General features: G+C 37.6%; 2 protein-coding genes across 15 annotated transcripts in view; one reads left to right on the forward strand and one right to left on the reverse strand.

Moving 5' to 3' along the window:
* The window catches only part of LOC306998146 (dnaJ homolog subfamily B member 6-like), a 69,275-nt gene that overhangs the window by 11,025 nt on the left and 33,388 nt on the right, over positions 1-24,862 (forward strand). For 7 of the 14 annotated variants that reach the window (XM_079611982.1, XM_079611973.1, XM_079611981.1 and 4 more), the window contains exons 6-13: positions 3,150-3,267; positions 3,880-4,148; positions 5,844-6,095; positions 6,694-7,290; positions 10,764-10,919; positions 15,452-15,486; positions 15,608-15,668; positions 17,344-17,393. In XM_079611982.1, the coding sequence (XP_079468108.1) occupies positions 3,150-3,267; positions 3,880-4,148; positions 5,844-6,095; positions 6,694-7,290; positions 10,764-10,919; positions 15,452-15,486; positions 15,608-15,668; positions 17,344-17,393 (1,538 nt within the window). The other 7 variants (XM_079611974.1, XM_079611975.1, XM_079611978.1 and 4 more) reach the window with 5 other exon arrangements.
* On the reverse strand, positions 18,621-24,856 carry shhb (sonic hedgehog signaling molecule b). The gene is made up of 3 exons (XM_079611989.1): positions 23,531-24,856; positions 21,675-21,936; positions 18,621-20,873 (listed from the first exon to the last, which is right to left on the reverse strand). The coding sequence occupies exons 1-3, from the start codon at positions 23,837-23,839 to the stop codon at positions 20,194-20,196; spliced, it is 1,251 nt and encodes a 416-aa protein (XP_079468115.1). The 5' UTR covers positions 23,840-24,856; the 3' UTR covers positions 18,621-20,193.

Here is a 24,862-nt window from a genome sequence, read left to right on the forward strand (position 1 = left end):
GGGAGTAGCAGCTGCTCACTCTGTGTGTGTGTGTGTGTGTGTGTGTGTGCTCACAGACGGTGCTGTGTATATGTTTTCTACTGCTATTAATCATGAGTGCCCTGGCTAAACACTGTTTGAGTTGAATCTGTAAACATTGATAGGCGTCCTTGTGCAACTGGAAAGGTTTGATATGGGCTTTAGGCACATGTTTATTTCATTTCTAGGGAGGAGGGGGACTTAATGCTCAATAGGATGTGAGGTCACGGGCTTAGTACATATGCCCCAGCATCAACATTTCTATTCAGTTGAAGTCTTATTCATTATAATATGTCAAAATATCATTCATAAATATCTTCTCCTCAAATTAGTTCTGCTCTGCACATTATATGTCAAGAAATGAATTTGTATCAATACCTGTACCTAACCTGAACCTGTAATCCTGTTTTCTTTTAATCAATCAACTTGCTACTTTCCATGAAGTCCAAAATCATTGGTCGTTGCCTCCTTAAAAAGGGCTTCTTAAATGTGCACATTTGATATGATTGCACAGGCTGCTTTTTTTTTTTTTTGAAAAGGAGGAGAAAATGATCGTCCGTTTCTAGCTGCAAGGTCTGGGTGTTTGACTAAGCACACTTGTCTGTTCTTCTAAAATAGTTTTCCAAGCCGGTTACGTTCATGTGCTCTGGGTGCCCATGATGTGGTGGTGTGTATTTTTCCACTCACAAATGTGAATCTCAATCGAGTGCTGCACTTCAGAGACCAAATCAGCCTAAACCAATCAGCAGTGTCGTCGGGCCAAGGCTTGGTATGATGCCGTTTAGAATGCAGGTGACAAAATGCCCCCCGGAAACTTCCATTTGCCAGTGGGCATCTGATTAATCACGATTATCATACCATTATCATACAATCACACCCTAATCGTACATGCAGGGTCCCATCTGTGGTGTGTGCGTGTGTGTGTATGGAATATTTTCTGTGTAGAAAGATGCTTAAATATTAATCCTGTCTATCATTTTAAACTTCATTTTACAACTGCATTGAGTATTCCATTGAATTGAAATGGATGAATTGCCTCCAGTGAAAGATCTCATTAATTCCATTAATTGCAGCAGAGAATGGGTTGGCTGCTGTTTGTTTGCACTGGCTGAATGACAGCTCTGATAGTGAGTGAGGCAGATAAAGGCTCTTTGCTATGGATCAGTGGATTGCCCGCAAGTTTTTAATTCAGTGATGTCAGAAGTCACTTAAATGGCTGTTTGTGAAAAGGAAAATATCAGACCGCTGTCTTGTTAAAACGCATCACAAATAATCCAGGTCATAGAAGTTCAGTTTAGAAAATGACACACTAAATCTGAATATATAGCCTATATAAATATATTTTGCATATTATAATATTTAGATTATTAAATAGTTACCTATCCTGCAATAAATTATGCAGAAAACTCTGAAATTATTTTTAAGTGAATAATTTTGCCCTCATTTGACCTTCTTCAGCAGTAGCCCTACAGCACTTTTTAATTTAGAGTGCACTGAATATAAACATCCCTCTTATGACTCTCTGATTCCACAACATCACCTCTCCTTCAGGAAAGAGGCCCAGCGGCATGACCGTCTTCCCCCTCGATCGGTGCCGTTTCAATGGCAATTCTAATACTGAGAGTGGAAGACAACAGGCAGAGCATAATTCTAATGAAACATCCTCCCATTGTCCTCTAAATCATCTCCGTTATTGAATGCAGTGCAATCCACACCTGGCTCCAACCCTGGAGAGATTCGGCCGCCTCTATCTCTCCCTCTCCCTCCTGCTCCGTTGCTCTCTCTTTCTCTCTCTCTCTCTCTCTGTAAATGCAGGATTAGCCATTGAAAGAGCATGCTTGGTTATCAAATTCATACAAACGGCTTTTGCTTTTGTGTAGTGCTTTTAATTAAATCCTACTGGGGGGCTGGAACTGACCTTTTGAGTGGAGAACTGATTAAGTGCACAATGGCCAGTTATTTCTGAACCACAGTCTGTTGCATAGAGCTACTGATTAACTTTCTGTTTAGGATGACTTGGCTTGAATCTCATTCACACACAGGCCAAGGAGAGGAGAGAAAAAAAAGGAGTAATCAATTCTGGTTTAGAATGTAGATTAAGAACGATAGCATCAGGTAATTAACACGGGTAAGGGTGGCATTTTTGTATGTGAAGTACAGTGAAAGAGGCTTATTTGAGAAGCGAGGTGGATATTTAAGAGGATAAAGGTGAAATCAGGGTGGTTAGCCTTTATTTGAAAGGATTAATTTGATTTATATGATTTATATTGAGGAAATATGATTGTTATCATGCCCCTGAAAAGCTCGGTGCAATTATGTCAGATGTGCATAATCATAATGGCAAGGGTGCCAGCAAAGTTTCCTCTAACATTTAAAATCTCTCCTTAAATGCGAGCATACTAAAGACAATCATTGTATATGTTGTCTTGCCGAAAAAATTATTAATTAATAAAAATAAACATAAAAGGACGTTTACCATTATTTCAGTCTTCAGTAGGCCCATCACATGATCTCTAGGAATCAGTCTAAATGCTGATTTGGTGCTAAAAAAAACATTTCTTATCATTATGAAACTTTTTTTTTTATTCTTTGATAAATAGAAAGTTCAAAAAGACAGAATTTTTTTTGCAAATATAAATATTTTGTAGCATTATAAAATTAATTTTTTAAACTGTATACAGTATGAACTGTCACTTTTCAACGACTTTATGCATCCTGTTAAAATAAAAGAATGAATCATAAAAAAAAAAAGATCCTGTTCTCAAACTTTTAAATGGTTAAAAAATAACAATGTTTATTGAAAATATACTTTTACTTTCAACATTTTCTCTATTTATTTATAATATTTAAAAAATATATATATTATTTTAATTATAAATTCTTATTTTCTTACTTTATTTTTCTCTTCCTTAATTTGCTTTAGAGTTGATAAAATGACAAAGAAACCTGCAGAATAATTTTGTTTTATTTTCTTCATAGTGTCTTAAACGTAAATGCCAGAGATTTATAGATGTTGATGTACTACTGTCATTTATTGTTTCATGCACTGTGGTCTACATGGATTGTTTATTTGAATAAAATGTCAGAATATGTGTTTTTGGTGCTCAGTTGTTGGTGTTTGTCTGTATTAGGTTGGATCTGACTTGCGAGAGGGTGTCTCTCCTCAACCCTCTGGGCGTCATCTTAAACACTCCTGCAAGGGACAGCCTGCCCCAGAGGAGACACTCACCAGACCCTGTCGCAGTCCTGGTGAGACCACATATCCCAACTGCATACAGTGCTCCAGACGGTTGAGCAAACACATCCGGTCTCGGAAGGTGGAAGATGTGCACACTTTTTTTTTTTTTTCTAACCGAACCATCTGTTACCGTGCTGCTCTTACAGTTGGGACACTTTAGAACCCTGTAACCTAAATGTATACACTAATGTTTAAAAGTTTGGGGTCAGTATGATTAAAAAAACAAAACAATTTTTTAATTTAGCAAGGGCATTGAATGCAATTAATGAAACGTATCAGACATTTATAATATTACAAAAGATTTCTATTTCAAATTAATGTTATTCTTTTAAATGTACTATTCATCAAAGAATCTTATAAAAAGTATCATGGTTTCCACAAAAATACTAAACAGCACAGAATGTGAATTAGATATATGCATGATATATGTTTTAAATTACACAGAAATGCCTATTTGCCTCTTTGACCTTTGCTCGATCCTCAACACCTGCTGTATGCAGTCAGACACCCAAGGTGGAAACAGAAGTAGAGATGTCACATTAGATCAGCGGAAATATGGCAATATGGCACCCGCATGTTCACTTCCCCTCTTTTTTTGTCTTTGTTTCACCCCTCCTTCAAAGAGCCAGTGTTCCCAGGACAGCATATGTTTGATCAACAACACTCTGCTTCAGTCTTGGACACTAATCCGCTCCTCGCTGGACCTGCTCCCATGGGCTCCATTCATCCTCCAGGATATGAGAGTGACCCCTGGAGGCCCAGTCCAGCTTTGCAAGGTCCCACGGATCTGTCAAAGCCTGGGTCTCCCCACCGTGGCCACTACTATCTCCCGAAAAATCCATCACCTCTGTCTGGCTGTCCCTTTTCTGCTTCCTCTGTACCACAAGCACAGGTAATATTAAAGGATGTAGCATAATGACCACTCCAATCTATGAGACAACTCTGGCAATTGTGATTTGACCGATTAATGTACGCCTTATAGAGGCTATTTAACCTGTTGTGATGCCCCATAAATACTCTTTAGATCCTTTAGTTTATCTCTAGGTGTAGTATACTTCCCATAATTAAATACCAAGTGTGTATTTGCCCAGGTTAGTTCACTGTGGTGCTTATACATGCACCATGAGTTTGAATTTTGTTTGTCAAAAAAGGCAAAAAAAAAGAAAAAAACTGCTAATATCATCTACATAAAATGTTTAATGTCTACTCTAAATACATGAATGGACGTCTTCATTGTATACATTTGGATGCATAAGGGTAAGCCTATTTGTTCTCATGGACAAATGGACCCATAGGCTACGCTGCCCTCTAGTGTTTATAGGCAGTTTTGGGCAATTACTCTGTTTCCAGTTTGGCTTCATTAGGCTTAGGCTGAGCTGGATCATTTCTACATCAAGGTCATTACATTTTGCTTTCTGTTGGCCTTTTTCTTTAACGTATCTATACACACACTTTTAAGATGACCCCAGTATTATTTGTCATCCTTGAATCTTTATTTATTTGTACACCATTGAGTTGTGGAGCTAGCCATGTTTAAATTATATTTTATTTCTATGTGTTGATTCTCACATAGTCTTGTAGCTAATTTTACAGATTTTATTTCCATTTTAATCATCACGTTTCTTTGTCAAAGTATGCTGTAATTCAATTGAAATGTCATCAAACAACAGCTCTTAGATTGGAAGTACTATGCCCTTTGTCTTAAACTCTACCTCTGCCTGTCAATCAAAGAAAAGAAAAAAAGCCTCAGTGTGGCCAATCACAAAGCAAATCACAGTGTCAATCTGCCTTCATCAGTAGTGCCAGGGCATTTTGTTGTTAAAAGCTGAAACTCATTTAGTAAAAATTTTAGTTAGGTGTATAAAGCATTAAATTACTACAAATTTGATTTTTTTAATGCTGCACTTGACTAAGATAAGATAGTTAGGAAGAGATTCTTAGAAAGAAAGAAATATAGTATTGATCTTTTTTGACACTACTGTTAAAAAGTTTGGTATTTGGTAAAAAAATACAGTAAAAAACAGTATCAGTAAGTATATATATTTTAATATTTTACTATTTATTTTCACAAGATAAGCTGTTCATGTGATGGCAAAGCACATCAATTATTTCAGTCTTCAGTCACATGACCCTTCACAAATCATTCTCATGCTGATAAATGTTCTAAAAACATTTCTTATTATTATCCATGTTAAAAACATTTGTACTGAATATTGTCTTTGTGGAAACTGATACATTGTATTCAGGATTCTTTGATGAATAGAACATTCCAATGAACAACATTTATTTAAGATGGAAATCTTTTCTCACATTGTAAATGTCTTTAATTACACTTTTGATCATTTGAATGCATTCTGACCCCAAAATTTTGAATTGTAGTGTGCTACTAAGATGTATATCTTAGAATTATTTTGCCAGATTTTAAAATTGACACAAGTTTTGGTAAAGGTCCTCTTCCCATTTCTTCACTCATCGTTTCTTTATGTGTAAAATGTAACTTTACTAATCCAGCTAGCCTCACTGGCTGAGCTCTTATTACCAACTGCAGCACATATCCATCTCTAATAGCAGCCTCCATCCTACTCAGAAACCTGCTGTGCTGGTAAGAGCTGTTGCCAGGATGGTGCAGAGTGCCAAGCCAATGGCTGTTGCCAGGGGGATGCCCATTGCTGCAAAGCAGCCAGCAAGTGCCAAGTCTAAGATATCTGCCAAAACTCCACCAGCAGCACCAGGGATGGTGGGAAGAAATGTGGGTCAGAAGGTCAAGGTGAAGCCCCAAACTCCTCCAGCTACTCAAAAACGTCCCGCAAAGCCGCTAAACATGACAAACAACAAAGAGGTCAGTGTGATGTTTGTGACAGTCACAACTTTATTAAATGAAAACCTTGTTGAATAAGACATTAGCTGTGTTGTACTGTTTAGCATCATTTCGCAGTTTTTGAATCAATGTGTTTGAAGGCTAGGAGTCTCTCTATCATTTTCTCTGGACTTTGATATAAATGTGTGTGGTAATAGAGCCTTTCACCCCCATGCTCAAGGTCAGGCAGTCTGTGTGAAAGCTGTTCATTAGACCAATTATTACCTCTAACAATGCAGTCAGGAGGAAATCAATAGCCACTGTCAGGGCTGTTTCAAAACCTTGCTCTGAAAATCAATCAGTCCAGCTTCTATCTGCATTCTCCTCCTTCAGTCATGTTCAGACAGCAGACATTTGCCAATATCAGCAAGGATTTTTGTTTGAAAAAATGCTTTAATTATATTTAGCAGAATTTCTGTGCCTAAAGCAATAACAGAACACAAGAGCAGTCACGCCTTATAATGATTTTCTTTTTAATTAAGTGTTCATTATGAAAAATTTGTTAATAAATGTTTAAGCTTGTTGTGATTATAGCATTGAGTTGTTTATTTGCTTAACTGGTCTGTTTTGTTATCCTCAGCATGATGAGGTGTTCTACAGGCAGAGGCTGCTGAAGCAGATGCGATTGAGGGAGCAGGTTATCAAACATAAGGAATGGAGGCGATCTATGCGGGCCATAAACAAGAAGCATCTGCTTCTGGAGCGCTTCCAAACTGATAGTTCCACTGGACACTGGAACAACAACCAAAATCAACAGAAACAGCCGTGCATCCTGAATTATTGCCCTCGAAAGGTTTCGCACCAGCAGCCCTTCCATAATCCCCCTCGCTGTCTCGTTCCGGAGCGCCAACCGGAATTCCAGTCCCTGCCTCCACAGCAGCACCAGTACCCGCTTTTAGCACCCGCACTTCAGCCGCCATGGCAACGAGCTCCACCGGCTCGAGGGAATCCATCAGAGATGCAGCATAATCAGCCTCATCAGCGGGGCACAGACAGGGTGATGTTACAGGGGATGGAGCAAATCCCAAATCAGATGAACCAACTGCACAGTAATGACGAGGCCCATGCAGCAGATGCGCAGGTAGTTCGGCGAGGAGGCAAGAGGATATTGGAGCAGAGAACTTCTGAGGGGCCTGTTCCCACCAAAATTACAGTGGTCAAACACTTCAGCCCAGGTGTAAGTACTGTACTTCCACATAAATTACCTCATATAACTGCTACTTGGGAATTAATTTGTCAAAATCTCAAATAACTCTCACAAGTGCTGTGACATGATTCGAGTTTTACCGATATTAGCTTTATTATAGGCTGTTACAATACAGTTTATTTTGAAGTGTCTGATTACTGATTATTCTCAGATTTTTAAATATTGTTTTATTTATGCACCAGTGACACAATAATAACTAAATAAACATTAAACCACAAAACATATGCATTGTGAATGTTTTGATGATGATAGTTTTTTTTTTGTTGTTGTTGTTGTTAACAACAATAATTTACAATGCATATGTTCATATTTTAATGTGATTATTATTATAATTATCATTGTTATTATTATTATTATTATTGATGATATTATTACTATAATTATTGTTGTTATTATAATTATTATTAAAATATTGATAATGCATATGTTTTTATTGCTGTAGTCTATTCATTTAGCTTACCATGCTGTACTGTCAAGCATTTCTGTAACAAAAGCATAAATGGATTTTATGTAAAGTAATTTTTTGCCAACAACACATTCAAATATTAAACATGTTTACATGTTCAGTGAATTAAATTAAATAAATAATTTCCAAACTGAATTAAGAAATAAAATTAAATGAATGTAATAAATTATATAAAGTATTGAAATAATCGCTCTCCTCCTCTTCCAGTTTGATCTTAACTTTTTAGCATGTTAATACATTTTGGTGCCGTTTCCACAGTATGAATTGTAGGCTATGTCCATATATTATTGTATGGAAATATGCACATGAATATAGAGGTAAAAAATTCCTCCTTCCAAAACAATCTCCTTAATTCACCCCCCATATATGAATTAAATCTTCCCCATGCAACATCACACAACGTTATCTTTTCATCTCTGTCTTTCCTTCTTTCCTTTCCATAACCTGTCCTGAGACGAGAGGCACGCGAGCTTTAGAGGCCGATGAAGATAACAGGGTGTCAGTCTTAATAGAGGTTGTGGTGGTGAGGGGGGGTGTTCTTTGCGGAGAAATATCTGCGGACAGCCGAATCGATGAGGTTGCGTTTGACAGAGTGGTGCGGGCCTGCTGAAAGACAGATCAGCAAGATGCTACCCAGGGACATTGTTCCGCTGTCAGTCTCATCCGCGCTGACAATGTTATCTCTCTCCCTCTCTCCAGTATCAAGTATCTTTCAGGTGTTCAGAATTGGATGTCACCCCCTGAAGACGTTCAATTAATCTTTGGTGTGTGTTTGCTGGCATTCAATGTGTGTGTGTGTGGGCACGTTCTCTTAATACCTGTAAATAGAGAGTTGCTAGTATGGCGGATTTGGATTGAAGAGCTTAGCCACAGATAAGGGAAATTAATTTTTCATCAGGAATAATAGCAGGCGTGCCAACAGGGAACACAAAGCAGGAGTGAAGGCGAGTGGGGAATTTGTCAAGTGTTGTCACCCCGGGATAATACTGCTTAGTCTGTGATTGGTGTAATGGAGGGCTGTGATTTCTATGGAGGGGGATTAATCACTTTACACTGTGCTGAGAGCAGCGGAATACAGATAGCGCTGTTTCACTGCGTCAGGTTGTGCTTCTTTGATTCGGGATGTCCTTGGGACATGTTTATAGCATAATATGGTCTAAAGTCTTAAAACCGGGGTATCCAGAGCAGTAACCCCTTTAACTAAGTATCAGCGAATTTACTGGCCAATAGTGTCTAATTTCACTGGTTCTCATACATTCGGAATTATAATTATTTTGGATGAAAACCTCTGTACAGTTGAACTTCTAACCATTTGCATTTCTCAGTGATGTGCCACTCTGCTCTCCTCTATTGGTCATTCAACTCAAACTGGTCCCTTAAACTTCCAACTTGGAAAACTGCTGAACTCCTTGGCTCAAAAGTGTTTTCATTGGTTAATTTATCCCGCCCAAATCAGCTAAAAGAATATAAAGCAAAGATTTTTAAAGAAGCTTTGTGTTTGTATTAACACTGGGGACAGAAATTCATATGGCAACAAGTTTTTTTTCCTTTAGTTCACAATTTTGGTGGTGCTAACATACTTAAACTGTTTTGCATTATACAGTTTCTATTGCATCAATAAACTACAGTTCAGGACTCAGGGGTCAGTAAGATGATAATAATAAGAAATGTTTCTTAAGCACCAAATCAGCATATTAGAATGATTTCAAATTTTTGTAATCAAATTAATTGTACAGTATGATATGGAAATTAATTAAATTAATATATCGGATATCAATATTTGCTTAGGAAAAAAAAGATTTGCCCCCCAAATTAAACTAATTCAAAGACATTACATTATAGTGGCAGTAAAGTTAATAGTTCACAATTAATTACGAGAACCTTGCATTTTGTGCCATTCTGTTGTGCTTCATCGAACTGTTGTTAAATGGGTCTTGTGTAGGCGGATGTTTACACATTCTGTATCGGCTGCTCTCAGTAGGTGTTGTTTGGCAGTTGTAGTAGCTGAAGAAGAATTTGAAGGTGTTTAAAACCTGAATTGCTCTAATCAAATAATTTGCTCTTATATTCTTTTTTTGGTATCTTTATTCTGTTTTTGTGTATATACTGACAACCCTAATTCATTGTCTGATAATACCACAGACTCATAGTCTCATAGACCATGTGGGAAAAATCAATTATGTCCAGGTCTGTTGTCCTGCAGGAAATGTTGTGATGCTCTGTCTAACATCATAACATAGTCTGTGGGAGTTCCATTGTTGTACATCACTGTAGGCCAGTTGTTTTGACTGTAGGCCTGGGGATGCCCACTGCTTTCACAGCAGTGTAGTGGTCAGGTGTGACATTGAGGCCCAGCCAGCCGAGAGAGGTGCGGAACTTGAAGCAGAGAGAGTCGCCGGGAATCCTGATTTGTTTATGCTCATTAAGCTCTGAGGTGGGAGGTGGGACACTCGGCAGGATGACAGGAAGGTGGATGCAGCATGGGAAGGTCAGGAAGACACGTGGAAGTGGACTAAAAATACACTGAGAGTTCAAGTCCAGCCTTAGGCCTGCATTCCACCATTAGTGATGACAAAGAGGTTAATAGGAGAGAAAGAGATTAATATTAAGTGCATTTATGTAATTGTTTATTTCAGAAATGTTGACTTTCCTCTTAAATGCGTTTTTATATAGTTTTAATCAAGTGGAATATTCAGTGCACATTACGTAGTTTGGTCTGTTTTTGTAGCTTTTTCTATCAGAATAAAACTTTGGATAAGAAAAGAATGGGACAGGCATAATCATATTTCCATAAATTATCTTTAACATTTCACACAAAACAAAATGAAAATTACAGGTTTAAGACACTATTTTAAGAATATTATGTAGGTACAGATGTATTTGATGCATGCGATCCTATCCTTTTTTAACATTCCTATTCTTTTGTTGTTGTTGTATAACTATAAATGGGAGTACAAGTTCTGATCTCTCTTCACAGATGAGTGAAGAGACTAAAGCGGCGACTGATACAAAGGCCAGAATTGTCAACTTCAGTATGCCTGATTCATCTCCTCCACCATTTCTGCAATACGGGCTTAAGCTAAACCATCCCAATGAGAAGAGTGGATCTGGCCCTAACCGGCCCCATGACAAGGTAAATGTGTCTCTGCCCTTATCCTGTTGTAAACGTGGGCGAATGCTGCACTTTATTATTAGTCCTTTTGGCTAATCTTCCTTATTTCTGTTAAGTAGGCCTATGCCTATGGAACTTAATCTCGTGTTTTAAGAGGAATTTTAACCTTAAGGTGCAGCCACATTCGCTAAATTTTGGCAATATTTTGCAGGCCAAAGAGGTCAATTGTCCGTTTTCGATAGTTTATTGATGCATGAAGCCCAGAAGTCACACTCAAACCAAACAGTTTTCTCTTGGTCAATGCGGCAAATTTGCATGACCAAACTGAACACTTGCTGAACACAATTTCTTCACGTTTTTGTGTGGATTCCTATTGAAATAACTGGATTTTGCTGGCAGCACCTTTAATCAGGGTAGATGCCATATTTAATTAGATGTCAGTGGAAGGTCTTTTGGATTGTGTGTTTGACAATGCATAAAAATATGTAATAGTTTTGACAGGATGAAAGCATGGCTGTGAGGGAAAGAAGTACAGCATGTGCAGTGGATACTGTTTTTCATCAACATGCTTAATGTCTAATGAAACATCTTACAAAAAAAAACCTCTCAGTAAACAAAAACGTTTTGGAAGTTGTGAGTTTTGAGAATTACATGCGACCTTTTTGGAGGTCTGGAAACGTTTTGGAAAAATAAATAAACCCAGAAAGTTTTGGAAAACTCATGGAAATTTGTTCACAAATATCTGTAAAATAGAATATGTTTAGTTGATAATATTGGTTAAACAAATTACAATACTTAGCATTCGGCCATTCAGTCACGTGACGTTTGCGTGGAGTAACATCTGGCACAGTCGCAGCTTGTACTTATGATTAAAACAAATAGCAAGCAAACAAATAGCATTAATAGTTATTCATTTTAGTTATATATTTGAACATGGATTTTTATTATTTTACATTTATAGTATTTTACATTCATAGACTCATGGAACATTAGTTCATGAATGTTTGCCGGGAAAGTCATGGAAATTTAGTGGTAAAAATGTGTATGAATCCTGTTACTGCAGTAAATGCCATTGTAAAAACACAGCCTCGTTTTACTCCTCAAAAAAATGTATATGGCGCCTACCTCCTGACTAAGGTCTTTAAGATCCATTGACCACACTGTATGTCCGTTCCTTACAGCCTCATTTACATTAGTGTAAAACTTATGGCATCTAACCTCACAAAGGTCTATTCTTTCGTTAGTCAATAGAGTAAAAAACATTGAGGCATCTCATTCGTATTGAAACATCAACAGACGCCAGAAGGGCAAACTAAATTGGTCGTCCCGGCGTGCGCCTGGCGCTCGCTGCAGGTTGTTGTTCAGGGGCGAGGTATAGTCGAAGAGGGCCAGATGGGCAGTGCCCACTTGGTGCCTGGCAAACAGACAAGCGGTAGAGGGGGGAGAGGATGGGCAAGGCTGCAGACCTGGTGTCAGTTGAAGGGCTTTCTTCATCAACCGCTGGGGTCCATCTGAAAAACCTGCTGATGTCAGTAAGACTCATTCAGGTAGGTCAAATCCCCGCTCCCCTCCCAACTCCACCACTCACTGTCAGGCCCGTCTACTCACCCTGGAAAGCTGATACGATCAGTGCAATTTACTGTGAAACAGCTTAACCCCTTTGTGAAAGTTGGGGCGGTTAATGACACGCTGTCAGTACAGTGTCATAAGATTGGCTCTGCATTCTTCTGCCCTTGGTGTTTGTCTCCTTGGAAACATCTTCAATTTCTCATAATTTGAAGTGTCTTCTAAATTTTTTCCAATTTTTCTGAAAATGTGTCTGCTGGATATAAATGCTCTTTTATCTCTACCTTAATTTAAGTATTTTGTTAAAACTTTAGGTTAAACGTTATGTATCATGCACTAACCATGAACAATACTTTTACAGCATTTAGTAATCATGGTTATTGTTGATCTCTGCATACTAATATATTAGTTATTGTATGATCAACAACCATGAATTAGCAATGACCAATAGTACACTCATTCAAAAGTTTAGGGTCAGTAAGTTTTATATATAATATATATATATATATATATATACATATATATATATATATATACACACATATATATATATATATACATTTTTTTTAAGTCTAATGCAACAAATACAGAAAAAATATAATTGTGAAATATTATTACCATTTAAAATAGCTGCTTTCTATTTTAATATATTTTAATCCTGTGATGGCAATTTTTTGAATGGTAGTGTATATTTATAAATTAAAATCACCCTTTATTATTTAAATGCTGTTATCATTGTTAATTGTTATTTCATGATAGCAAATGTATTAGCTAATGTTATTAAATTTAACCTTAATATGTTACTGTTAAGTGCTTTTTATCCATGCCTTAATTTACATCCATCACTATGAACTTTTATGAACTATTATGGCCTATTAAATTAATAATTAACTTAAATTATCATGCAAGAAACCTAAATGAAGCAATAAGGTAAGAAAGACAAGTAAGGAAAGACAGGTACGATGTGGCCACACGTGAGATTTAACTCAAAAGAAGCAGAGACAGAAACAATGTCACAATCAGAAAGAAACAATAATACATTTTTAGAAAGGAAGTTGTGGAGACTGTCTGATAAAGTCTCTCGTTTGACCTAACAGTATGTGGCATCTTCTATGGATCTGACATCTGCTTTATCTGTTTTGAGAGAACAGAATAAATGTTTGGCTTTGCTATGTAATTATTGGTAATGCACAAGCCCCTCAGATGACTGAGCAGGAAGTAGGAAGCTCTGAGGATGAAGTGTTCCCCATCCTTTACTGCAGCCAATCACCTGCTGTTGCCTGGTCTGTTGATGTGCCTGTCAGCACAGTATGACTCTATCCCTGGTGTACGCGGATCTAAAGGCTTGACGGGGTTGAGAGGCGTTCGGCTGTCATGTCGTGCATTACTGCACAGAGAGTGAGAGGTGATTGTTCACTCGCTGACACAGAGGCATCATAGCACTGCCTTGAGCAATGCTTGCACGGCAGTCATCTGAATCACAGCTTTCATATGTGTTTTGTATGTGAGTAGGTGTGTATTCTTTCTTCCAGATTAAACCTTTTTTTCCTGTGGCTGTCACTATGCATTATATTGGGTTAGCTGATAAACTACTTGGCAGTTCATTTAATTAAATTAAAATCTAATTATAAAATGAGGATTAAGAAATTAGTTTTGAATGAAAGTAGAAATTACGCTATCACTTATCATGGTGTTATTACATAAAATGGTAATCCTATCATTACTAGGATTAGTGTTCATAATGTTCTTTTTCACTTATCTTAACATTTTGTGATTGGAATAGTCTTGGTAAGAATCTTAGTCATATCAATCATATCGTAAGATATAGGCATGTTGCAGTTCCCGGTGCTGCGTATCCTAGTTAATTTTATAATTTCATAAAGCTCCGCTAGAGGGCAGTCTTAGTCGACTTGTTGAGGTCTAGGTAAGGGTGAATACAGAAAGGTCAAGAGGGACAAAAGAGGGACAATTTGCTATGCTATTAGTTATACTTCCGATATTTTATGGGTGTGGATATTTGATGAGTTACTTTAAAACAATTATTTTAAGTTGTTTGTTTCTTGTAAAACTTTTCAGAGATTAAATTAATTAAAAAATATTTCTTACAAACTATAATAAAGCAAGTGACTGAAAATTTCAGAATGGCACTTTTAAAAAAACCTTTCAGCTGCACTGCATTTATTTGATTGAAAATACAGTAAAAACAGCAATACTGTGAAATGATAGTTAATTTTTTTCCTATTTGTATACATTTCTAATATGCTTATTTGGTGCTCAAGAATAATTTCTTATTATTATCAATGTTGAAAACAGTTATATATATAATATGTAATATAATATATTTATATATATTATATATATTTTCAATCTTTGATAAATCGAAAATTCAAAGAACAGCATTTATTTGAAATAGAAATCTTTCTTAACATTATCAAAGTCTCTGCTGTCTCTTTTAATCAATTTAATCCATCCTTTCTAAAATGAAAGTATTCATTTCTTTTGAAAAATAGTTAAAGTAAAAAATGTAGTTTTAGAGTAGCCTATGTATTTAGCATTCACTTGTTTGAAACCATTGTAGATGTGATCAATGAAACAATCTGTGCGTGATTCATTTAGCAACATCCGTGGTGACAGGATGGGATCTACACAAAAGTCGTTTTCAAGTATTTGCTAGATGTTAAGATCTATACCACCCACAGCGTCCTGCAGTGACCAAACAGCTACATGGAATGTTAAAGCGAGCGGCTATTACATGCAACATTGATTCTCAGTGGCTTCTAATGAGCTGGCGGTTTTATGATGTCACGAGCATTACAACAACACCACTGACCCTGACAAGCAGCAGGCCCACTGTCACCCTATAAAAATGGACCGAGTACACTACTGGAAGGGGATAATGGGCGCCAGCCCGACATCATTACTTTTTAATGAGTGTCCCACAGGGGTCATACCTTTGATCTGACCTTTATAACCTTCTTTTGACACAGGTGGCTGTCAAGGGAAACGAACGCAGCGCTTTCATGTAAGTAGACTCCATATTAGTTTCCCAGCATGTTCTCGTTTCAATCATATTTGTTTATGTGGTATTGGGTACCATATACCATGATGCTCTTTTTTTTCTCCATTTGTCTCGGATATTATAGACCCTCAAGTTCCGGTGTGAAAACAGAGCCTGTTACTGCTCAAACCTGTGTCAACTTCATAGTAAGACTGAACCACTGAATCTCTCGGAGACCAACCCTACCCAACAACATGCTGAGTAGAATGTTTTCAGTGTTCTCCCAGTTTTGGCAACGTTTTTGTTAGGATGTGTTATGTGCCTGTTTTGTGATTGTTGAAGACAGTGGTTCGGCACTTGTTTACATTTTGCTCCTTGGTTTTCATTAAAAACAAACACTACTTGCATGGTCCTGGGCGGCTGTTAATCTAATTTAGCAGAAAATGTAAGATGTAAGAAAGTTATATTGAGTAACTTTTGTGCAGTCACTCTTACTTATGCATTATTCCTCATAAATGGTTTAAAATTTAGTGAAGCTGTGTGTCTGTGGAAATTGCAGATAAAAATGACCTATAAAAACAAAGGCGCATCATGATAGAGAGAGTTGCCTGTTGAAAAATGCCAGTAATGACAAAACACCTGTTTTCTATTTCCCCCCAATATTAGCTAAAGCACTGTATTTGAGACAGTTGTGTTTTTCATCTAGGGACCCCACAAGATAAAACTTTTAGAACAGCTGTAATGGTGCTGTTTTTTTGTTTTGTTTTTGGTTGATAGACAAAAGTTTATGAACATGTAAGTTTATGTAGATACTGTGTCAGTTGTTCTCTACTGAAAGTTTCTAAAAGTTTTGACAGAATACAAAGCTGAAAAGTTTGAAATCTTCTGTATTTGTCTGTATTTAGGTCTGTATTTGTCTAATAAAGTAGAGTCGCCCCTTTTCAACAAAGGAACCACGAATGCAGACTTCCAGATCTGTGGAATTTCCTTGGTGGTTAAGGAATGATTGAATAAATGTGTCAATGGGGGTGAGATAATGTCAGCCCCCAATTAGAAAAACTATAGTTCTGTACGATCAGGACCCAACAATTGAATATCATATGTTTTTTATCTTTCTGATAAAAGCCTGCCTATGCCACATGGTTTGACTCATGCAGCTGTCTAGCACCATCTAGTGGCCAAATTGATTGATATTTTTTCAGTCTATTAATCAATTGTGCTTTAATTATTACATTTTTAGAGAATTTGAAGATATTTTAAGCAGTTTAAAATGTGATATTAAAGTTGAAATCTTGTTATAACTTCTCTAAATATATTCAAGCAGGCTAGTTTAGATTTTTTAAATGGTTATGTTTGATGAGCTTCATGCTCTGTGTATCAATATATTATTTCTTAGGCGATTGTGGTTTGAAAAATTGAAGGCTAAATTCTTGTTTAATCCTATTCCTTAGACAATTTGAGAATTCAGTTTTTAGTAAATTCTGTTTCATGTTTTCAAACACTGATGGAGCTGTTGATTTAACTTAACGAACGAACGAACGAATACCTTCCATCTGAAATCACACAGACCACTGAAAGAATACGTGGTTCACTGCTTCTTAGATACAACAAGACCGCCTCATCTATTGTGCTCCGTCTTTTGCTTGCAACAGATGTTGCATTCTGAAATATTTTCCAAGACTCTAACGTCTTGTCTTAGGGAATGTCAACATTTGCAGAGAGTGGCCCTGCTCTAATCCGGCAGACTGTGGGATAGAAGGAGGATTAGGGGCTAGTTTGTTTTCCTGGTCCCCTGGAATGTTCCTTTAGCAGTGCTTTTGTACCTGGGCCGGGCCCAAGGTCATCCCTCTGTCTCCACGCAGCTCCTTTTGTGTCTTCCAGCAAGTCTCAACCACACAGAGTCAACACCGCTCCCTCCTCAAAAGCAGAATGTGAGTGGAATTTCAATCCTTGTCGCAACACTCTTTAAATGTTACTTACTTTTCTCATTAAGCAATTTGAGTCCCCCTCCCCACCACTACCACCGATGTTGTGTTTGACTAAAATGTTGAGGGGAAAAAGATCAGCATACCAGTGTATCTCCCAGCCTGTCTGCATCATTCATCACAGGTTTTGTGCCTGGTGTCTGATTGAAGTCTGATGGATTAACTGACTCAGGTGGGCAGTGTTATTGAGCTAGTCACTGCTTGAACTTGTGCCAAAGTTAAGCTTCATTGCTTTCAATTATTTTAGAGCTTTACGTGAATGAGCCTTTCCACATCTCTACATAAGCTCTTGTATGATGAGTTGAATGGCCTTTGAATCATCTCCATTCCCGTCTACATAATGCCTTGCATGTTATCAGAAATGTACCAATATGTGCAGTTGAAACAGTTTTTTTTTTTTTTTTTACTAAGCCTTTTGTGCTTATTTTCTAGTCTAAAACAGTCTCAGTCTTCCTCACATTTCTTCCAAGACTCATCAGGACTTTTTAGGAATATGTCTTGGTCAGGGAGCCTTCAAAGTTATTGATTTTTTTTTTTTAAGGCATATATTTGGTGCTGCCCTAACATCTGTCAGGCTAACTGCCATGGAAATGCACTAACAATCATGTCAAAGGTTAGGGATTAACATTTCAATTAACTGCTTTATTCTTGTAATGCACAAGGTGTTCTTTTCTTTTTTCTTTTTTTTTTAGCTACAGATCTGCATAATGTATCTATCCTGTTGGCTTTTTCATTCAATATGCAAACTTGACCAACCCAAAGGAGTCTTAAAAATAATGGTTATTTATTGGCACATCCACTGAACTTTTCCACAAAAGGGTCTTTATAGTGGAGGTTCTTTAGATTATTAAAATGTTTTAAACAAAGGAAAACTAATTATTTTAAGAACTGTTCACTGTAAGGTTCTCTGGGAAACCAAAAATGGTTATTCTGTGGCATCCAAAATCCCTTTTGGAACCTTTCTTTTTAAAAGTGTAGGCTAATAGTAGCCTATGTGTGTATACAGTGAAGTGAAGGCCCACTTCATGTTGGGTGCTGACTTTAAACATTAAAAAAGAAAAGAAAAGAAAAAAAGCTTCAAATACAATGTCTCAAAACATTTCAGACCTAAGGATAAACTTCCTCTGTTGTTCGAGAAAAGATGCGCTGATGTTGCCTGTCGTCATAGGGAAACCTGGAGCACAGTGTGTCAGAGCCGTAAAGGCCCAGTAGATGTCGCACTACGCCTTACACGCCATACTCTTAATGTGGATATTACAAGCATCATGTGCAAAATGCATATTTTGTAGGTAGCCTATATCAAATTTCTGTCATGGTGCAACAGAAATAATTGGTTATCAGAATGTTGACTACACTAATTATAACGCTTTGAAATGGTTGATCTGTTTTTTACCTTAAGACATTAGACATAATAGGCTACTTCTAAATGTTGTCGAAAGTCTTGCTGAAACATTGGTGATTTAAGGGTCGAGGCCAGATGCTCATGATAACCAAAAGGCTATTTGTGAAAATAGTAGGCATAGGCCTATACTGCAGCATTTACGGGTTTGCAGTCCTGGCCTATTCGAGATTTTGCTTTTCCAAAAATATGAGCCCAACCCGAACTTAATGCGCTTGTTTATTGAACCCCTCAAACAAACATAAAACACAGATTAGTCAGTGGAAAATGAAAACATAACGTTACGTCTAATCCAAATTCTGAATTGTCTTTTCAATCCCTAAAACATTTAAAAGTGAAAAATACCTTTATGTTACCACTGTTTGCGCGGGAGCGAATTATGGAGGTTGGTGGAGGGAGGGGACCTATTTTTACCTGATTTTTACATACAAGTAAACAGCGTTTTCAAGCGATTTAGTAAAGTTAGATTACAAGTTAGTCAGAGCAGAGTGCACGAAGTATTCGGCAGCGAACTCGCGCTCCCCCCAGGGGTAACCATAGCAACAGAAGGCTGCTCGAGCGGTTTCCGTTATCACTTTGTGAAATCTAGTATTTCAAGAAAATAACACAAACATTAGCATTTTTAGTTTTAGTTGGTTATAATATCTTTCAAATATTTGAAGCTAACTTTTGCGCAAAAATACATTTTAAAACCCAAATTAAAAGTCGAACCCTGAAGGTCATTGAATAATTTACACTTCGTACCATGAATTTATTTTGAGTACTTTTGTCAAGAAATTTACATTTAAACAAACAAAAGCAAAAAAAAAAAAAAAAAAAAAAAAAAAACTGTTAGTGTAGTGAATAGGCTACACGTTGAAACAGTGGTCAAAACAATGACACGTGACATAATGACATGAACAGTTCGTTGATACATCGCAACTGTTTAAATAAATTTACCACGCTTCCGTAACTTACTTTGCACTATTTCAAATAACGAAATATGATTCTGTAAATACTTTTAGATCCGTCAAAAAATCTAATAATATACAAATCTGTGTATAAAAATATAATTTTTGAGAGCCATCCTATGCTTAGCCTATCCAATATAACAGAACAGTCGGTTGCACACTCACTGTACAGTCCTGTAATTTCAATGCTTTCTCTTATTTCCTATAATCTCTTGTATGTTTCACAAAATGCACAAAAACGATCACATGCTTGAATCGGCGTGTAGCCCACGTTTTCAGAAACCGATAATACAAATAAATTATTGAGTGAACACTTTAAGGCTTTTCTTACAGAAAATACAGATAGACTACATTTGAGTCTGATGTCCACATAGTGATACACTGTATAGCTGCAGTCTCAACTTAAATGTGAAATCCCGAGTGGATGGAAAGAGTCTCTGTCCAGCAGCCAAGATCCGATGTGAAACAGCATATTTGAGTACCAGTGGATGCCGTCCTCCTGAAAAGTGACGTTTGAATCACGAGCCGGAAAAAGCCACGTCATCAGCTTGTGACTTAACCTGACCGGTACAAAAGCCCAGTGTGCCCATGTGTGGTTCTCAATAACCGCGTAGCACGAAGCCAGCACCTGGTCCACTATTATAGTTCCGTGAGCTGTGACTGGCGCGTAAGAGCCCTCGTGCTCTTCATTGTAAATCCTCTTCACGGTAACGCTCTTGAGGGTCTTACGTGTGCCATCCGAGACCAAAACCTTATCTCCAGGCTTCACGTTGCTGGCAAATGTCGCTGTTACACCCAAACTAGCTGAAGCGTTCCCGATGAAGACTAGGTGCGCGGCTGTGAGGGTGAGCTTTGTAAAAGGCTCTGACGTCTCGATGACGACGAATTGCCTTCTCGTTTTCGGATCGTGGTCCATGAACATAATGAAGTCGCTAAATAAGACATTTCCTCTCTCGTCGGATGCTAAAACCCGGTCGCCCACTTTAAGATCTCTCATATGTTTCCTCCTCCCGTCTGCAAGTGTCACTGTACCCGATCCAGGAAAGCATCCCCCTGATTTAGCAGCGACCGAATTTTCTGCGATAAAAGTAAAAACAGACAATTTAGGAATGTATTTGTAAAGCTTGTAAAAAAAAAAAAAAGCATTGACAACGGTTTTGACATGGTGGTGATATGGAAACAAATCCAAACTCGTGTAGACTAAAGAAGCTGGGGTTAAAACGCTTGTCTGGTGATTCTGGCTCCTGAATTAACACAAAAGTGATCAGACATTGTCATTTAAATTGAGCCTACAGACTTTGCTTTTCCTTGATCCCTTTAGTTTTGCATATCTGTTTGCACAGGTGCAGAAATCCCAACGTGCCAATTCGCGCTGTAAACAGTGCAATTACAATTAGCAGCATTTAACACTTATTGTAAGGGTTTGTCATGTTATTTCATCTGCTTTTGGTTAGAAAACAATACATTTATTGATGTATTAACGATAATTATTTTCATATATAGGATTTTTTTTTCCATATTCACAAATTATTACCCTTTAAAATGACAAGATGAGGCACCATTTGGAATTTTTTATATAAGATCTCAAAATATCTTGCAAATATTAATTTGCTTGAGTAGCCTATAGGCTGTTTGAAGAATCATTTGGGGTTCTTCAGATTGCCACATTGGAGAACCTCTTGGCACGCTGTTACCGCAAGAGGTTCTCCAATGTGGCAATCTGAAGAACCCCAAATGATGCCTCTATCTTTTCAGGCTATTTGCTGACGTTCTTGGAAATGTTTCTCAACAACTCATCTGAGATTTTTAAATGATGCATCTATATAGCATAAGCTGCATGTATTATGTAAGCTAGGCCTATATTGACATTGCTCTCACCTGCTTTGACGGAGCAGTGTATGTGGGCTTTAGATTCGTAATAGACCCAGTCGAATCCTGCCTCCACTGCAAGCCTAGATAGCATCCCATACTTGCTTTTATCCCTGTCTGAGGTAGTAATGTCCACTGCGCGTCCCTCGTAGTGCAAAGATTCTTCGGAATGGTGACCATCCTCATCCCAGCCTTCAGTGACGCGCAGTTTCACACCCGGCCACTGGTTCATAACGGATATCGCCAACGAATTTAACTTGTCCTTACAGCGCTGAATGAGTGAGAGAGGAAGGTTGTCAATACTCACAATACATACCCTTTTAAAGTGTCAGAAGATTTACTGAATGTTTAGAGGTAAAAATATAAATTAATGGGGTGGTCCTCTCCAAATCATCACTGCAATTGTACAACAAAAATGTTTGTTCGCTATGCATAGCCTACGAGTCGACTATACAGTGACCTTTATGTAGTTTCTGTGTGTTTAAAACAAATGTTCATGCAAAATGCTACATATACATCTAAAAAGCAAGTACTGGTCAATTGATGTAGGTAATCATTTCAGAATTAGGTTGATTTTAAATAACCGCCAGTCAGCCGCAGTTAACATCAGTTTGTGCGATGGAGAGATCGTTTATTGCCATAGGTCAAGAGCGCAGACTCCAGACCGACCGATCGATAACCGAGAGGAGTAAATAGAGCTGAAAATTCAAGTTCTTTCTCTCAGCATGTGCAGCAGTAATCAATTACAGAGACGTTGCCACCAATGAATCGCTTAACTGCTGATGTTGCTTTAATGAAATGCTAGTATCTTCTATGGCACTGTGGACATGTGCACTTTTGTACTGGGGCAAGTTGCTTACTTTGATGCTGGAGATTGTGAGAGAAAACGTTTTGTAATTGGCTTCAAGTAATTATCCTAAAACATTTTAATCACACAAAGCAGTCGAGCAGTTGAGTAGAATGCAACAAAACGCACTCGCCACGGGAGCCGGTATTATCCAATACGCGCAACATTAAAGATCACGTCTGACCCACATTTTCTATTAAGTAGACAATAAAAGCAGGTCATGGGATTTATTCATAAACAGACACGCAGAAGTGATCTTGAGGGAACGAATTAATTGATCGGGCAGACCAGAGGAAAAAAAAATATTACGCAATGCTTACGATGTGTGGAGGCGGGGTGTTTCGTGCATTTAATTGTTAGCCTATTAACTGTCAGAAGCCTTGCTTGGTGAGAAAAAACTTGTGCTCAGCAAATGCTTTTGACCACTAACACTAAATTATCCTAATGGTGCTTATTTTGCACTAATGTCAACGATAGACTCGTGCTTATTTCCAGGGCAACGAAAAGTCATTTTGATTTAAATTTAATTTAATATGGATATTTAAGTCAAAATACAAAAAAAAATAAACAAAACATAAAGCTCACGCGTTCCATGTAAATATTCCATATTGAGAAAAACACTTAAGCCCAGCTGCCGGGTGAAAATGTTATTGCCTACACTGCTGTGTCGGATTGTCAACAGTTAAAGTTGTAGTTTTACCGCGCGCTGTCAAAGTGTCTGGAAACCTAAATAAAGGTTCTGTTACAAATTTGTACAGCCTGTTGCAATATAAGAAGGTACACCAATAACTTTTTATTCTAGTTATGCAATAAAACATCACTGCTCTGTTCTGGTGCGTTAAAGAACACAAAAACTAATTTACTGATCTACAGAACCCATAATGCAACATCAATGATTTTTTAAAACAATCTCCAAAAAGCCATATCGGAAATTTAAGAAAAAATGAACAGCCAAAAATTGAGATCCATTATTTATGAGAGTGTGCGTCTGGGTAATTACGCACGCATGAGTCCATACCTTGGTCATCAGTCTGTCAGCGTTTGTGTTTTCCTCGTCTTTAAAGATGATATCGGGATTATAATTCGGAATCAGCTCATTAAATCTCTCTGAATCCTTTGTGATTTTGCCTTCGTATTTGCCGCTGGCCCCAAGCGTTTTCTCGGCGACGTTGGGAATGAATTGCTTGTAAGCCAACGGGGTTAATTTCTTGGGGTGTCTTCGGTTTCCATACCCTCTACCAGGACCACAGGCTAATCCGCAAGGCGTCAGAAGCAGGCTGATAAAACACAGACAAGCAATTTGCTTCAGATGCAGCCTTACGTCCATGACGTTAAATGATCTCTTCGGATCTCTAAAGTTTAGTCACTCACACTGCAGGGTCTCCTCGCGCGTGCCGGATGGATGCTACCCAACGACCACTACCGAAGCAGGTGCAATAACGACCGCTCGCGATAGCCACTGACTGAGCGCATTGGAGGTTGGCTGTCACTGCTAAGTGGGAGACGAAAGAGCGACTTAGTTTGACGGGAGGTAGGGTCAGACGCTTATGAGAGGCAGTCTACCCATATGAATTACAGAGCAAATCTATGGCAGGGGGAGGGAGTCTATTGACTTGACGGAGTGCCGTCCAACTATGATGCCATCCGAGCAAAGACTGTCTCCATACCTCCCTCATTTCTGCAGAAATGACACAAACGTATTCTCACGTTGCCATGGTAAACTCTAGGTTTAATGTCAATAAAATTATGTTATTAGAAGCGGCTTCAAATCAGCAGAAATAACAAATGGTAATAAAAAGGACATTTAAAAAATATATATATAATCAGAATTGCATTATTTTAAACCAACCCTTTAAAATTCCCTTTACCCCTCTTTTCAAAACAATGTGTCATAAATCAAGGTCACAGCATCCTGCTTCTTAACAGATTATTATTATTGTTTGATTGCTATGTACAAAAGTTGACATACTTTGACATGGTCATGATTTAAAGAAGAATTTTTTAGTAAATATTTAAAATATTAAATTACTTCTATTCACTCATTCATCCGTTTTCTTTTTGTCTTTGGTAGGAATAATCAGTCTAATCATTCATTCCTGTCCTAAAGTAAATTACCCACTCCCATTTACTATTTTGCCTTTATAAACTATGTCTGCCTCATAATGCTAATAGAACATCTTGTAATAAAGTAAAAGTTGCCATCATCAAGATGATCATAAAGCACTTTTGACTGCTGAAAAGTTTCTTGTGTGTTGAGTTTGATTGTTAATATGCGTTTGTGCTGCTTTAGTAAAAATATCAGCATCTTATATTTTTGTGACTCTTATTGAAGGGGTTTTGTTTTGTGGAG

Source organism: Phoxinus phoxinus (assembly GCF_949152265.1).
Source record: "Phoxinus phoxinus genome assembly, chromosome: 5".
Lineage (NCBI taxonomy): Eukaryota > Metazoa > Chordata > Actinopteri > Cypriniformes > Leuciscidae > Phoxinus > Phoxinus phoxinus.